A 17,229-nucleotide genomic window follows, 5' to 3' on the forward strand; every position below is an offset into this window, starting at 1 on the left:
CTGTGAGGCAACCGTGCTAACCACTTACCCACAGTGCCGCCCTATATTCAAACAATAAACTGTTATTATCCCAGTACTTCTGTGTAATACTGGTTGAAAAGCCTAATGACTGAAACTATTTCAACCATACACAACAACTGCTTTCATGTGGAACTGCCAGTATCTATATCATTTAAAGTCTTTCAGTATTGACACATATATTTAAATATTGATATTTTTGACAACAATAACCTGTACCTGCATTGGATTTAAATAGAATCGAGACAAAGGGGATCAGAAATGGCCCCAGTGGTGATGGTGACAATATAAGTGAACACCCAGCTTTATCCTCCTCCATTGTTGTTTCTCATTTTTATTGTCATTCACAAGATTCCCATCATTTTTTGTACCAATCTCTCATCATTTGATATAGGTTTGAGGGCAAACGTGTAACGTATAGGTCTCTGGCGTTTGTGTGTCTGTGACAGAATAGCGGTGAGAATTGGCTGAAGTCACCACTCTGCTATTTTCCGTCTCCCTCACAGAAATCCTTTCATCAATGGGATCAAAGTTTCCCCTCCAGTTATTTCTATTGTAACCAGTTTCATATTTTAACTGGTGTCAGGTTTTCACATGCATCTGCTTCCCTTGAACTTCCTCAGCATTTGATATCAGACTGTTGTGTAGTTAGGTACTTCCACACTGAGAAAATGACTCGTTTTCTTCTTAAAAACACATTTATTTTGCAAGGATTTCTGTTCTCTCTCAAACACAACACTTTTTTTGTTATGTTTTGTAAGTAATTAATAGAAAATTAAGCTTGTTTTTTGGACGGTTGATAATCATTAACCAAAAGCTAATTTTATTGCTGTGTTTTCTGTTGTGTGAGTTTATTTCCTGTTCTTGGTACTATTAAAGTCATGTGAAGAACTGTGAACTGCTGGAACAGGAATGTAAAGTGACAACCTTTACCCCTTTTCGTCTGGGGGAATATATTCACCATAGCAGTGTAACATGTAATGTTTATTATTTAATTGTATTTAAATTGGTAGGGCTGTAGATTGCAAAATAAAATCTAATTGCGATTAATTATCTGATCAAAATTGCGATTTAAAATGAGATGTGGCACCATGTCATAAAAGAGCTACAGGTTTGATGTGGTGGTTTTAACAGTCCCATAGAAAGACCAGGCATAATCCCAAAGTACGTTCCTTATTTAAAACCTCTTAAACATTGTTGCCAGTTTTTCCAATTAAGTTGTTAGTTGTCATTACAAATTAAGAAAATAACTACGGTATTTTAAATTAGGGATGTCCAGATCCGATCGCGTGCATCGGAAATCTTGCACGATGACGCAGTTTCAGACTCTATCAGAATCGGATGTTACCTCCCGATCAGGACTTGAATATATATGTGTATATATTTTTTAAACACATCTATAGTTATGGGGTGGCACAGAGTTAGACCTTGTTCGTGACTTTACACAGAAACAAGGCACGATATCACTTTGTTGCAGAGAAGCTATTGGTTAAATCCTGGCAAAGTAGAGCACGGAAGCAGCTTGAAGCTGGAAGTGCGAGTATGTCTGCGACCTGGAGGTAAAGTTTATGATGACAACATTGCCATAGCAAACTGTGAGAAATGTAAACTTGGGATTGCAAGAGGTGGAAAGGAAAAGGCGACATTTAACACAAAAAACCTGATAAGGCACCTTAAAAAAATAAACAAATATAGCAAGTTTACCCAGGCGACCCAACCGAAGACAAATAAAATAAAAAATAAGGAACATCCTGGATCTCTTTCTTCATTCTTTTTTTTGTATTATAAAAGTATCGGATCGGGTTTCGATATCGTAGATAATCAAAATCAAATGACTTGGACTCTGACTCGAGGGCAGAAAAACTTGAAAACATCCCTATTTTAAATTCAATGAAATGAATTAAATATAAAATCTTATATATGAAGATATATAAAACCTTTACATTTAGATTGTGTTGTTCAGGATAATCTGCTTAAAAGCTGTCAGTACTTTGAAAAACCATATGCTTGTTACAATATTTGATCGAGTATGGAAATAATCGCAGCTTTTGCAATTGGAAAATTGCACCCTTTCAAATCGATATTTCGATTTAAAAACAATTCAAATCATGCAGACCTATAATTTGGCTGTATATGTATTATTACAGTAACAATGCTTTTGATCTGTTTGTTGGGTACAAAAATAAACACAAAGAAAACAACGTATAAATAATAATAATTGTAATAATAATAATAATAATTCTTTATTTTTGTACCCAACAAACGGATCAAAGGCATTGTTACTACTAATGATGATGATGATGATGATGATGATGATAATAATAATAATAATAAATAACAATAATAATAATTATAATTTATTTTTAAATTATAGAAATATTTGGTAGAAAAATGTATAACAACAACAGAAAAAAATAACAATAAAGCAATTCCTTTTGATCTGGTACAAAGATAATCTCAAACATGGGCTAAGAAAATGCAATAATGCATTATGTTTGTGCCAAATAGGTATATGTAACTTTTTGTGCTGCCTCTTTGAAAATGAAACCAATTTAAAATTAGTATAAAATTAGGCAAGCAAGCACCCATTAATTTTGCTCTTTTAATTCAGACCAGGCAAGTGTGAAAGCACCCCTAGTTTTCTTTAAAAAAAATCTAACCACCCCAAACTTTTCAGTGGTAGCCTTTTTTCAGTGTCTATTTTTGTACCACCAAAATTCACAATGAGCCCAGTGGCCTCCAGCATCTGTAAATGAATGAACTTTGGAACCACCAAGACTCTTCCTGGACTGGGTGACCCAGCCAAACTGAGCAATCGGAGGGAGAAGGGCATCTGACATTAGTAGTTTCTATTTCAGTGAAAAATTTCACTATTTCACTTAAAGTGTAAATCCAGCTCTGTAGGCCTCACTGGTCTTCATGGTGATCCTCTCACTGGAATAAAGCCCTTTTGTGATCACTTGGTATTTCACCTGAGGTCTTTAACGGTCACAGCTGGTTATTTAGGAGTACTTTTGACCTTCATGCGATATATCTTTGTCTGTTTTTATCTGCGCAGGTGGTTCTTATGGAGCTGGAGAGGGGCCCAATGGCATTCCTAAACTGATGGATCTGCTTGATGAGCCGGTCCCTGGAGTCGGCACATATGAGGACTTCAACACTATTGATTGGGTCCGCGAGAAATCTAAAGACAGGGATCGCCACCGAGAGGTGACTTTTTTTTTTTTTTTTTGTGTGTACAAATTTATTGTGGAATATTGTACAATTCCAATTACGATTTTTTATTTTTATTTTTTTTCATTATTTCAAGTTCAAAGAAATGTTTTCACTTGTGAAAGTGTCAAGTGTTCAAGTGTCTTTCATATATATTTGGAATAAGCATAAGTAATATGAAATGTTACTTTTTCAAGTTTGTTATTTGAGATGTAGAATGCAGAGAAAGCAGCCGCATAGAGAGACGCTGCAGCGCTTAAGATTGTGGCTGTTTACAGCAGTTTGACAGATAAATATGAATTTATAGCTTAATTGTTAGTGGTGCCAAACAGCATTTCCTGTTGTTTAAATCGTTGATTACGTCCTCGCTACAACATATTGTTAACACTAAACATTATGCATGTAATAGATCAATTTTAACAAATAAAAATGCTTACAAGTTGTGGCTCACAATCCACATCTGTTCAATAGTTGGAGCTGCTCCTTCTTTGAGGAGTTTTTAGCCGAATCCAGGACTGGACTGGGAGAAATTCTGAAAGCTGTCCTTTGTCAAATGCTAGCTATAATTTTTGTAATTCTCTGGAACATAATAAAATTAAACTGTAAGCACTTCTCTCTTTGTGTCATGTCCTTTGGAAGCCCAAATACAGAAACAAAACAAGCTCTGTGGAAATAGCAGCATTTGGACAGCATTTTAGCTGTCTCTGCTATAACATTACAGCGTCTCTGTCCACGCCCCTTCGCTTTGCAGGGTGTGTGCGCGTGGTGAATGCGTGTAACCGGAAGCCCTTGTGATCTCACTAACTCGGATGTATTTTTTTGTATTCCCCAAACGTCGTTCTCTGTAGGCTTTGCTAAGCTAACTCTGTAAAATTTTTAAAAAAGTCTTTAAAAGTCTCCCTTTGCATTGAACTTTAAGCATATTACATTTAGAGATGTTGTATATGTTCACACAGCTACATTACACTCAACTAAAGTAAAAAATATGATATCATAGTGGACCACCCCTTTAAATGTAAATATTCAAACCTTTCACGGATTTAAGATGGTGATGACCATTAAACAGATGATAGCAGTCTGTTGAAATGGGTCAACAGAGCTTTGCAAATAATCTGGAAGCAGTTTATGTGGTGCAAATCCCAACCAAGAAAACACTCTTGAGCTTGTCTTGAATGCTTTTCAATTGTCTCTGTAAATTTTAGATCGCCATCAAGAGTAAAGAGTCGACCTGGGCTCTGCTGAAAAGAATCAGTGATGCCTTCTCCGGCTGGCTCCTCATGCTGCTCGTCGGACTGATGTCAGGTCAGTTCATCTCAATAATATCAAAAGAAGTAATCACAAAAGCAAGAATTCCCTTATATCGCCAGACACTTTCATAGCATGTGCTGTTTTTATTGGCTTCCAGGTGCTCTGGCGGGTGGGATCGACATCTCTGCCCACTGGATGACGGATCTGAAGGAGGGAGTGTGTCTGAACGGCTTCTGGTTTAACCATGAGCACTGCTGCTGGAACTCCAATGAGACAACCTTCCAGGAAAGGGACAAATGCCCCAAATGGAAAAGCTGGGCAGAGCTCATTGTGGGCACCAATAGTGGCCCTTTTGCCTACATAATGAATTACCTGATGTACGTGTCCTGGGCCCTGCTTTTCTCTTTCCTGGCTGTGTCTTTAGTCAGGGCGTTTGCTCCATATGCATGTGGCTCTGGAATACCTGAGGTAAGCCGAAGACATTTTGTGGTGGGTTACACAAGCTATAATATATCGAGTTTAAAATATATATTGATTGATTTCCAAACAAGGCTATACCATTTAAATTGAAACGCTATAGCTCGATTGGAACGCATCTGAAAAATGCTCTAATTTGTCCTGAACATGAGTCGTGCCGTTTTTAAGGGCTTTAAAATATATAGTTGAACATATCGCTTGAATTAAATGTCTACTGCTCTGACAGATACATGTGCTGCTGACAGACATGCTCCATGCACTGTTTAATGTGTTGGAGATGTGGAGTGTAGAACTTGCGCTTCACAGGTGTATTTACCATCTGTAAATGTTCGAACGCTATGAAAATATTTCCAGCTGCATGCTAGGTTTTGTAACTTTGTAAACTAGCAAGTCGCTAATGCTGTAGTCAGAACAGTTTGACTAATTTAACAGTAACACTTTAGCTTTACTAATTCTCACTATTAACTCTTGGCTGTTTACCTGCTTATTTTAAATATATTGGCTGCTTATTAGTACTAATAAAGTATGATCTTTTTTTTAGAAAGTAGCTTTTATTCTACATCCCTAATCCTATTATACATGTTATGTACTGTTGGAATAATTAGTCAATTCCATGTGTGTTCAATAAAAAAGGTCAGGGGAGGGTTTTCTTCAATGTTTAACATGTTAGCAATTTGTTGGATACAAATGAATAATTCGATTCACAGAACTTTGGTATCTTCAATGCAATGCAAACGTTACATTCAGGATGTGCGCACTGTTTTCATTTCCTGACTCAAAACCGTCAGCTGATATTAACAGGTGGAGTTTAGTGAAATTAGTCACTTGTCAGTCATTCTCCAGCCCTCCATTGGCCGCACCCATACATACATCCTCTTTTTCTACAAATCCTCTGCACAACATCAAAAAGCACAAGACATCTCGACTGCAAATTCTGTGCTCACAAGAAGTTTCGCTGCAGAACTCAAGTTAATTTTTGACACTCAGGCCTTTGCATTTCTGGCAGCTTCATCTACTTCTGCAAAAATGCTTAATTAGTATGCAAAACATATCACAGTCGAGAAGAAGTTCAGTTAATATATCACCTTTTAGCAATACAAATACAATTGTTTAATGAAAAGAAAAAAGAGACAAAAATGTTTTTAAAAATCCTTTGTAATTTCTTTTTCCAAACAATACTAATGCCCTACCCAATTACTACCTTGCAAACTATTAATAAGCAGCATATCAGTACTTTATTGAGCTAAAGGTCTCGGTTAATGGTTTGTTATTAGCAGAAATTAAGCTGAACCTTAAAATAAAATGTGACCAATTTAATTTCTCCATTAAAAAAAAGTAATATTTTTATTTAAACTATAATGTAAGAGTGTTAGAACGTCATGTGGTAAACATAATGACATTTACTATATTTGTTTTTACAGCCTTAAATATGAACTGATTCATTGGACAACACTGAGCAGGATGTAAAACAATTGCTTTTTGCTCATCGAAATATGAACACATGGAAAAATTTAATTCAGCAAAATAATAAAACACTTAATTTTTAACACTGATCTGTGATTAAAGCTTTCTCGTGATAAATTCTGATTTATTGTAGTTAAACTGAACTGCAACAGTTATACTTGCTTTGTAATTCACTTTTTTTAACTTGCATCTAAACTCCTGCCAGTAATTTAAATTGAATTACATTTGAATTGCTATCACATGATTAATAATACATGCTGGCCCAAGCATGAAAATGGCACAATGTATTAGGAGCTTATACTGTACAAGGCATGAAATAAATTACTCTATCAGCTAATAGAGCAATATGCACTGTAAACAGTGTAATGACAAAAAGTCAAGACAGGAAATACTTTTTGACTTGTTTTAGTGAGTTAAATCAGATTTCAACAAAAGTTTTGAACATTTTTAGTCTGTTGGATTGATGGAAGTTGAGATGACCAGAAAAATTAATTTGATTCAGCTAAAAAAGTCAATCCAGCAAGATTTTTTTACAGTGTGGGACAGTGGTGGAAGAAAAAAAATAGCATGAAAGTTAAAATAGAATGATCGAAGAAAATTGGTGTTTATTTAGCTAGCAAGCTGTAGGGTATTTTAGTGTAACATATCAACTATCTATTTATTTAACTTTAAATTTATTAAATGTGTGAGTTCAGTTATACCTTGATTGCATATATCGTTGTATTACTGTAATAAAATAAAAAAGGGAAAACCTACCAGTTTAAATGGGCTATCTTTTAAATCTAAAAGGCTAAATTTAATCACTGGTTAATATAATATAAAGAAATGTACACTGCATTGATTTTGAAAACCCTTAAACCTCCTTAAGACTTTAAAGTGAAATATAAATCTGAGTTTAAAATGATAGAGCAGCAAGATTATTTATTTTTCTAATTAAATCCAGGATTAAAGAGATGGTTCAAATTGAAGCCTGCTCATTTTAAAACAATCATTTTTAATGTTCAGTGCAACAGAATTATGAGCTAAAACTTGATTTAATTTAGATTAAACCCTAATCCTTGTTGGTGCAGCCCATCCTTAGCGTCTGTATAATATTTAATCATGCATTTCGATTGCTGTATAATGGATTCTAGGCCACAGTTAGAATGTCTTGCTTAACTCTCTAGATCAAGACCATCCTGAGCGGGTTTATCATCAGGGGATACCTGGGTAAATGGACTCTCATGATTAAAACCATCACCCTGGTGCTGGCCGTGTCATCTGGACTCAGTCTGGGCAAAGAAGGGCCTCTGGTTCATGTGGCCTGCTGCTGTGCCAACATCTTATGTCATCTCTTCACCAAATACCGCAGGAACGAGGCGAAGAGACGAGAGGTAGGAGGAGTTATCTTATTACTGGGTAAAAATTTATAATGATTAAATGCATTAAAAAAAAGTTTGTTTTGACATATTAAGTGTGTGTGCTGTGTTTATTTATAGTGTATATGTAAATACACACAGACATGCATATATTTGAGAATATGGCTGTTTATATTTAGATATAAAGTATGTGTATATAATGCAAATTATATATCAATTTAAATATCTATGCAACAAAATTGTTTTGTATAGTTTTGCTTCTATCACATATACATAATACACATACATATCTATATATATATATCTATATATATATCTATATATATATATCTATATATAGTGTTGGACAAAGATTAAAGAATAATTAAGCAAATTCAAAATAAAGGTTAGTTTTAACTAATATATGCGTGTGTATTATGTGTATATATATATATATATATATATATATATATATATATATATATATATATATATATATATATATATATATATATATATATATCTTTATATAGATATATATATATATATATATATATATATATATATATATATATATATATATATATATATATATATATATATATATATATATATATAATACACACGCATATATTAGTTAAAACTAACCTTTATTTTGAATTTGCTTAATTATTCTTTAATCTCTGTCCAACACTAGTTATTACACTTAAAAGCTCCAGTTAAAATTCATTTAATATTCAGTATAAATCTAAATACGGTGAACCTAATATTTAACAACATTTTTCAATCTTTCTAGAGCGTCTGGCAAATCTAGTCATTTCTAATTCTTTCTTTAATAATAATTATGATTTTTGATTTGGATCCTCTGAACGCATACTGTAAACTGTAGTATAGATGTAAATAGCTGTTATTGCACAATGTTTGCTGTCAGTGACTTCAAATCAACAAGGATGCATTTAGCTTTTCAAAATTCCATGTTTCTAATACACGTCATTAATTAATCAAAGAATCCTGGGCTTCAAGGTGGTGCAGTGGGTAGCAAGATCGCCTCACATCAAGAAGGGTCGCTGGTTTGAGCCCCGGCTGGGTCAGTTGGCATTTCTGTGTGGAGTTTGCATGTTCTCCCCGTGTTGGCATAGGTTTTCTGCGGGTGCACCGGTTTTTCCCACAGTCCAAAGACATGCGATATAGGTGAATTGAATAAACTAAATTGGCCATAGTGTATAGGTGCGTTTGACTTGAAGCACGGCTGCAGCCGGCAATCAACGAGATTAGCTGAGTGCAGGTGGGGGCAGAGATGAAAACAAAGCTGTCAGGTCGGACACCTCCAGGGCTCATTGTTGGTTGCATAATGACAGATCACATAGCCGAATAAATGTTTAATTATTTATTATTCCAATCTCATTAATCCAAAAAGATACAACAATAGGACGTTCCCAAAATAAGTGAGCTACACTTAAAGTGGAAATTTTACAGAAAAAGCTGATATATCAATGTTACTTTTAAATTTCTGTATAAACGGCTTAAGATGATGTTACATTACATTTCATAAATATGTAAATTATTTTAGAACTATTTTAGAATAGAATGATTATTTATCTCAATTTGTAAAAAAAATGGGGTGGTATGATCAATGATCATATATTGCAAGTGTGTAGCACTCATTTGAGTTGATATTTGGTCATTCACTAAAAAAATATATACTTTAAATCATATATGGAGTTGTGTACAGTAAAGGGTCTGTACGGTCAAAATCATCGAAAATAAACCTATGTAAACAATCTAGCCTTTATAAACAAATTATTTAACAAAACAGATGATTAGGCCTACTGCAGTAAGTCTTTTAATAATCATAATGTGTACAAGATAGACATGGCATTAAAAGTTACTTGTTTGTTTGGAAGTTTGTGAGACGGAAGTTGTCCAATAATTAACGCGAAACACACATGGTTGTTGTCATGCGGTGAACTTAGCCAATCCTGTAACACCGGAGTCGTCATCGCAGCTCCTGCAGTCGCTCTTCAAATGCTTCACCAGCTAAGCCTGCCGTCTGATCTCGGAGCGCTGTTGCAGTACTTTGATGCCAAATGTGACAGTCACATGGCATCGGCACAGCATCAAGTCGGACAAAATTTCCAATCAGCTTGCACCGCTTTAAGACAGATTTCAATCGGTGTGTGCAGCACTGCATGAAGTCGAACGCACTTTATGTGTGTGAATGCAAGTGTATGGGTGTTTCCCAGTGTTGGGTTGCGGCTGAAAGGGCATCCGCTGAGTAAAACATATGCTGGATAAGTTGGCGGTTCATTCAGCTGTGGCGACCCCTTATTAATAAAAGGACTAAGCCGAAAAGAAAATGAATGATGAATGAAAAAGCAGTATTGATTTCTAGATTTATAAAAAATAAACATTTCTGGAAGAGGAAATCAGCCTGTATTCTGAAGGATCATGTGACGCTGAAGTCCAAAAATTCAGCTTTGATCCCAAAAATAAATTATGATTTAAAATGTATTGAAATAGAAAACACTGATTTTTAAATTGTATAAGCTTTTCACAACATTGCCATTTTTATTGTGTTTTTCCTCTGATTGTTGTAGACTTCTATCTCACATTTGTTTCTCTCTAAAAATACAGCGGCTCTGAGGGGCATTTATTGTGTTACATTTTTGAGGCTTACCACTAAGGACATGCTGGATGCCTGCTTTCGTGGTTTAACGTTTTAAACATACCCATTGTGAGAATGTTTTTATTGACATCACAAAGTGGAGACCAAACATAAGATTTGCGTTATGTTTTTATATTTCAGGCCTGTGTTGATCTCAGCTTTTTCTGTGATAAGCTTGATCTAATGTTTCACTTTTGTTCTTCTTTTTGCATTTTCATTAGGTATTGTCTGCCGCAGCAGCTGTTGGTGTGTCTGTAGCTTTTGGTGCACCGATCGGTGGAGTTCTCTTCAGTCTGGAAGAGGCAAGCACTTCTAACATGTTTGCATATTGTCCTTGTTGTCTAGCATCCATTTTAATGACTAAAATTAATTGAATGCACTATTTGTCAAGAAAAAATATTCATGCTGTATAACAAAGATACAGTGGAGATCAATATTCAAGAACATTTTATAAACTCATTGTATCTTCATAGTTCAAATTTCAAAGGAGTTTTACTTTTGGATATACTAGCAGAACAGTCCCTCATAAAATAATCAAGACACTTCAACAAAAACCCTTTTTAATGGAAAAAAAGCAGTGATTTAAGTAATATAAAGGCTTATAAAATAAAAGACACGCAAGGATTGCAGCACAGAGAAAATCTACAACAAACTGCTGTCAATAGTGAAAAGTAAACGTTTTGAATGACTACAGAACATCTGCTGCCGTTGGACATCACTAGCAGAAGCACATCTCTGAAGAGAAGTTATTGAAGATGGGAGACACTAGCTTGTGGTTGTTGTTCTTGTTACTTTTTCATCTTCCCAAACTTGCAGACCTCATTGTTTCTCTATGCAGACCTTCAGAGGTATAACAACTCACTATACAACTTAAACCATGGCCATCTATACAGATAACATACTGTACACAATGATACGCCAGCTTAAACAATGACTATTGTCTGTCTCAAAGAGAACACATTTATCCCTTATTGGCAAGGAAGGATTTGCAAAAATGGTTTCTTTCAGGTCCAGCATTGTGATTGGATGACACTGTTAGAGGTGGCCACCGAGTGATCACCACTGGCATGATTAATATTTGCCTAGTCCAAATCCACAGTTAGAATTGTGTCTTTAAAGATTGTATAATTCACTTTCCAAACCACGCACAAATTAATAAGCAAGATTGCATACATTGTTGTGCCGTAAACGGCACGTATTAAGTATAAACAATTTAGTGAAAAGAAATTAATACAATTTCTTTTCTAATTTGTTCTATTTGTGAAATGGTATTACCTTGATCTAAGGCTGGGCGAGTTTTTTCAGGTCAATTTTTTCAATTGCTTTCCCTACCGCTTGTGGTGTCATGTGAGCCTACTTCTTTAAGGCTGGTTTATTCTTCTGCGTCGAGCCCGCATATATGGTCTGGAGCATTTGCATCTCAAAAAATGTACCTACGAGTTGCAACAACGCATTGCGCAAGCTCTGTGATTGGTCAGCTTGATAGTGGCGATGAGCATGGGTGGTGCAGAGAGCAACACACAACGTGGGTTACAGCGATCACTCGACACACAAGTATAAATCAGCAGGGCTGAGGCTGATTTATACTTCTTGCAACCACATCTGATCTCTGGTCAAGAAGGACGATGGACCCATTTTTGAGGCATACTTTGCACTACATTGATGATGATTAGAAGCTGTGCCAGAGATGCCTTGAGATGGCTTATTATCCATTACATTAAAAATATTATTTACATAAAATATTTGTTTACAGAAGATGCCAAAAAATACACTCTTTAAAATATGATTTACAGGATATACAAGATATTCAAGATTATTTTGTTCAGAAGAGATACTGCTTATTTTCTACTTTTAATATGAAAAGTTACTTTATTTTCACTTTTTAATAAGAAAAATGAAATGGTTTTAGGTAATGTGTGTTTTAATTTCAATTGTTTAGCATTGGTGTTTAATAAATGATCATAGATAGTAGATAGTGTGTTTCCTAGTTTAAAATCAAGTAATGCACCCTTCATTCAGAAATCTCTCACTTGTAATATGAGCATATTTACTGTCCAAAACCTGTCAGTGAACTCTGAGGGCAAAAATAAATAAATAAAAAGAATCGTTCATTAACCGTAATCAAGTTAAAATGTTCAATTAATCAAGATTTAGATTTTAGGCCAAATGGCCCAGCCCTACTTTGATCAGTGAAAATCCTCTCTATCGTTGTGTCTTCAAGACACATGGCAAAACCAGTTCGGTGAGTTTGAGGCTGGTAACAACAGGGCAATTGCTGATTAGGTTAGTTGATGCTGATATTGTCCTTTCTCTGTGATTTTCAGCCATAGAAAGCAGTTTCACAAGTCGTGGTCAGTGACCTTTCACTCATTTGCTCCAAATGGTACAGAAAGGACAGCCGGTTCATTCAGTGATCATCAGAAGTGAAATCCTCATTCCTACTGTCAACAACTGATAAAATTAAAGAAGCATCAAAGCAGATCCTTGGTTTAACGCATCACTTCCAACCCTCATGTTCAGGGCAGCATCTTAAATAAGTAGATGTTTTTGTTCAAACTAAAACTTAATTCCAACTTCAAGTGAGATTTTAAATTTCCACAATGGTTGAGTTCCTGTTTTAGCATTGATCATAACACTGGTCATCACCAGTCTCTCTGCCTCTGCTGTTATCTTGATCGGCTCTTTTCCAGTCTCTTTCACAGTTCTCTGACTGCAGTTTCATAGCCATAACATTTTCACCAAGGATTTTCATCAAGTTTGTTTCAGCAGAGGCTAATGGTAAATAAAGTTTTAGTCGTGCGAACCAACAATACAGTAGTGGCTGCTGCTGACTATTTAAATTGAACAGTTTTGGTGTTTCGTGTCACAAATCCAGTGTTGCCGGTAGCGACTTTTCTCTCTGACCAATCTGTGATCAACAGTGTGTATATGTCACGTTTTGGTAATGCTACGGCTTGCTTGGAACCTTAACCAGGATGGTATTAAAAAAGTACCAGTTACAGAACCGCACCGTGCAGGGGAAAAACGCCTTTATAATGTCATCAATTATATTATACTGTCAACACTTACGGACCCTTTTCACAAGACTGTTATGACATGTCATCAGCATCTTTAATTCCTTGAACATTTTTTAAGAGCCCCAATTATGCATTAAAAAGTGTCATGTTTTGTTTTTTGGGGTCTCCAACAGCAGTCTGATATGTCTGAAAGGTCAAAAAACACTTTCATTGTCTTAATATATGTTTATTTTTACCTAATTATCCCAAAGACTCCTATATGATTTGTTCAGCAATTCATCATTTGTTCCCAAACCCCTCCTTAGCGTGATGCTAATCTGCGCTGATCAGTCTGATGACCCAGTCTGTTGTGATTGGTCGACTGCGTTCAGCGCAAGACAGAAAGAAATGCCCACCATGGCTTATCAACAAGTAGTCAGAGTGCAGAGTGTATGTGTGAGCCCAATGCAGGAGTGCATTAAAGCAGTGCAGTTTAACAACAGCATATTGCTCTATTCTTAACCATAAGTAAAAACAGTGACACACATTCAGTTTTAATCCACACAGTGGCAAAAGCTGAACTATTTTGAAACTTGACCACCGCACATGTGTAGGAACAGCTGACGGTGGTCATAGCAATGACAAACAGCAGTGGATCACGAGCTCACAAACGCATTTAAATCCGTAAACAAAGCGATCCATGAACTGTGTGCTGTAAAGTTCCTGTCAAGCTCTGACAAAGTCCCATATAGTCTTTTCTGATCCTTCCTTTAACAAATGGCCGATGAGTCCCCCATTGTAAGCATGTAGATTGCTGAAGCACTCGTGAGAAAAATTATGGGAACACAGCACAAGGCTGGGGCTATAATGTTGAGGTATTTTTTCAAAAATAAACTTCAACCACTTACTCTTTACATCCTCATTTTTGGGTAGGTAAACTTTCCCTCACACTTCAGGGCACAGCGTCTTCGCGACATGATTCAACCAGGATCTGCTACAGTGTTTGTCTTCCTCTTTTTCTTCCTACAGTGTTTGTGGGCGTGGCCGGGGGGTTCAATTTTCCCGGGTTTGCGTGTAACAAATGGGTGGGGGAAATGAGTTCTGTATTGACGTCACGCCGGCATGGCTAAAGACTCGTTACAGCGGCGATTCATTCGAACCACTATGAGTCGACTCTTTTATAGATGAATCAATAGTTTTAAACAGGGCACACTTTCAGATTTAAGGCTTAGCTGGATATTTTACTTCACTTAAAGCTATGTTACACACTGCATGGAAGGTAATTTTTAAAAACCCATAATAGGTAATAATTAATATTTCTTTTTCTACGTATGTATTATATCATCTTTGTATTAAATTACAAAAAATGAATTACAGCTTGAGCAAGGCATTTGAAATGCAGGAGAGTAAATTTGATGTTGTTCTCGCTTTAAGTTTACCCAACTATGATGACTTCCACTGCTGAGAAACCCAGAAATGTGGAAAGGGTCTATACTGTAAAGAATACTTGTTTACTTAGATAATGTACATAATGTCTTTCTTATTTTTTTCTTGTAGGTGAGTTATTATTTCCCCCTGAAGACTCTGTGGCGCTCTTTCTTTGCGGCACTGGTGGCAGCCTTCACCCTTCGCTCCATCAACCCGTTTGGTAACAGCAGGCTGGTGCTCTTCTATGTGGAGTTTCACTCCCCCTGGCATTTGCTGGAGCTCATACCGTTCATCCTGCTGGGTATTTTCGGGGGGATCTGGGGTGCGTTCTTTATTCGAGCCAACATTTGGTGGTGTCGGCGACGTAAGACCACTCGTCTGGGCCACTACCCTGTGCTGGAGGTGTTGGTTGTGACAGCGGTCACAGCTGTGTTGGCGTTTCCCAACAGCTACACACGCATGAGCACCAGTGAGCTGATCTCAGAGCTGTTCAATGACTGCGGCCTGCTGGATTCCTCACAGCTCTGCAACTACTCCAATGTGAGCGTCACCAAGAGCAGCAGCGACGCTCTGCCGGACAGACCTGCGGGACCTGATGTCTACACCGCCATGTGGCAGCTCTCGCTCGCACTCATCTTCAAGATGCTCATCACTGTGGTCACCTTCGGCATGAAGGTACAAGCATCCAGCAGCCCTTTATATTCAATCCATCTTTTCCATTTTTACTATATTCTGTCCTTCCATCCAGTCTACTTTTCTTTTGTTTACTTAAACCTCCTTCCTTTCTGTTTTTGTCTTTTATAATCTATCCGTCCTTTCTCTCATCCACCCATTTTATCCTTTCTTTTTTCCATTGATCCTTTTACCCCCCTTAAGGCTGATTTATACTTCTGCGTCAAGCGCACGCGTATGCTACGGCGCAGCCTATGCGTATACGCATAGCCCCTCGCCGTGGCCATCGGCATCGCTGACATGCACCTCTCAAAAAATTTAACACGTTCGCGTAGCGCAAGCTCTGTGATTGGTCGGCTTGGTAGCGCTGGCGAGTGTGGGCGGAGGTGAGAGCCGCACGAGCGTGATTTAGTAGGTGTTCACAAGTGTGGAGTTCCGTAAAGGAGCTCCGCATGGAGACTGCTGTTTTGTGTTTACACTTTGATTAAAGCTGTTGCACGTCCGCCGGTTCCCGCCTCAAATGAGCGAATTTGAGCCACTTGTACATTAAGGAAGCGTTCAGAAAAAACAAAACACCAGTGAAGCAACTGTATACAGAGAAACATAGACATCTACTACCAGCTAGCGTTTAGGAAGTGTATTGGAGAGCAACAGAAACAGCGCGCAGAAGTATAAATGCACGCCTACATGGTTTGCGCCGTAGGTTACGCCGATCACTAGACGCAGAAGTATAAACCAGGCTTTATCCATCATCGGTTTTTCTTTTTTGCATTGTTCCTTCCTTTAATTTTTGCATCCATGCTTTCTTGCATCCATTTGTTAATTCTTAAAGCCTTTCTTCCTTTCCTCCATCTAGCCATTCTTTCATCTAGACTTTATTCCATCCTTCTTTAGTCCATCATCATTCTGACCTTCCTTTGTTTGTTCCTTACATTAATTCATTCATACATCCATTTCACGTGCATCCATTTCTTTTTATTTCAGTCCTTTCTTTCCTATTTCGTTCATATGTCCTTCATTCCTTCTTTCCTCATTCATTTACTCTAAATTTCCCCCATCAGTCCATCTTCCTTGCTTTGTTCCTTCCTTTATTTTTTTAATCCTTTCTTTCTTTCTTTTTCTTTCTTTCTTTCTTTCTTTCTTTCTTTCTTTCTTTCTTTCTTTCTTTCTTTCTTTCTTTCTTTGTTTATTTATCCATCTATCATGTTTTCTTCTGTCCATTTCCACATTACTGTCCATTACTTCTCCAGTCTTTCTGTCATCCATCATTGTCTTCTTTTCATCATTCATACATTCTCTCCACCTTTCCTTTCTCCTTTCCTTTTTTTCATTCATCCATCTATTGTTTTCCTTTCATAATCCACCCACCCATCTATACATCAATCCATCCTTTATTCCATTATCAGTTTTTTTTCTTTGTCCTTCCTTTCGTTCATTTCTTTGTCTCTTTCTTTCATCCATTCATTCAATCTTCAATTACTTCTTCATCCATCTATCAATCTATTATTCCCGTCTTTCACCATTCCATGTTCCTTCATTTCTTCTGTCTATCAATTTTTAATCACTTATTCAATCATTCATCCTTCTTTTTACTTTTAATTTTCCATCTATCTTTTCTTCAACCCTATTTCATTTCTTTGTTCTATCCATCCAGCCTTTCTTCCATCCAGTCTTACTTCATTTTGTCTATCTTGCCTAGGGATGGGCAAAC

General features: G+C 36.6%; 1 protein-coding gene across 1 annotated transcript in view; it reads left to right on the plus strand.

Annotated features, from left to right (window-relative positions):
* The window catches only part of clcn5a (chloride channel, voltage-sensitive 5a), a 31,860-nt gene that overhangs the window by 7,174 nt on the left and 7,457 nt on the right, over positions 1-17,229 (plus strand). Inside the window, exons 3-8 of the mRNA XM_056446360.1 lie at positions 3,077-3,228; positions 4,434-4,533; positions 4,637-4,947; positions 7,587-7,793; positions 10,644-10,724; positions 14,976-15,521. Coding sequence (XP_056302335.1) covers positions 3,077-3,228; positions 4,434-4,533; positions 4,637-4,947; positions 7,587-7,793; positions 10,644-10,724; positions 14,976-15,521 — 1,397 coding nt within the window. The remainder of the gene's footprint in view (positions 1-3,076; positions 3,229-4,433; positions 4,534-4,636; positions 4,948-7,586; positions 7,794-10,643; positions 10,725-14,975; positions 15,522-17,229) is intronic.

This window comes from Danio aesculapii, chromosome 21, assembly GCF_903798145.1.
Source record: "Danio aesculapii chromosome 21, fDanAes4.1, whole genome shotgun sequence".
NCBI lineage: Eukaryota > Metazoa > Chordata > Actinopteri > Cypriniformes > Danionidae > Danio > Danio aesculapii.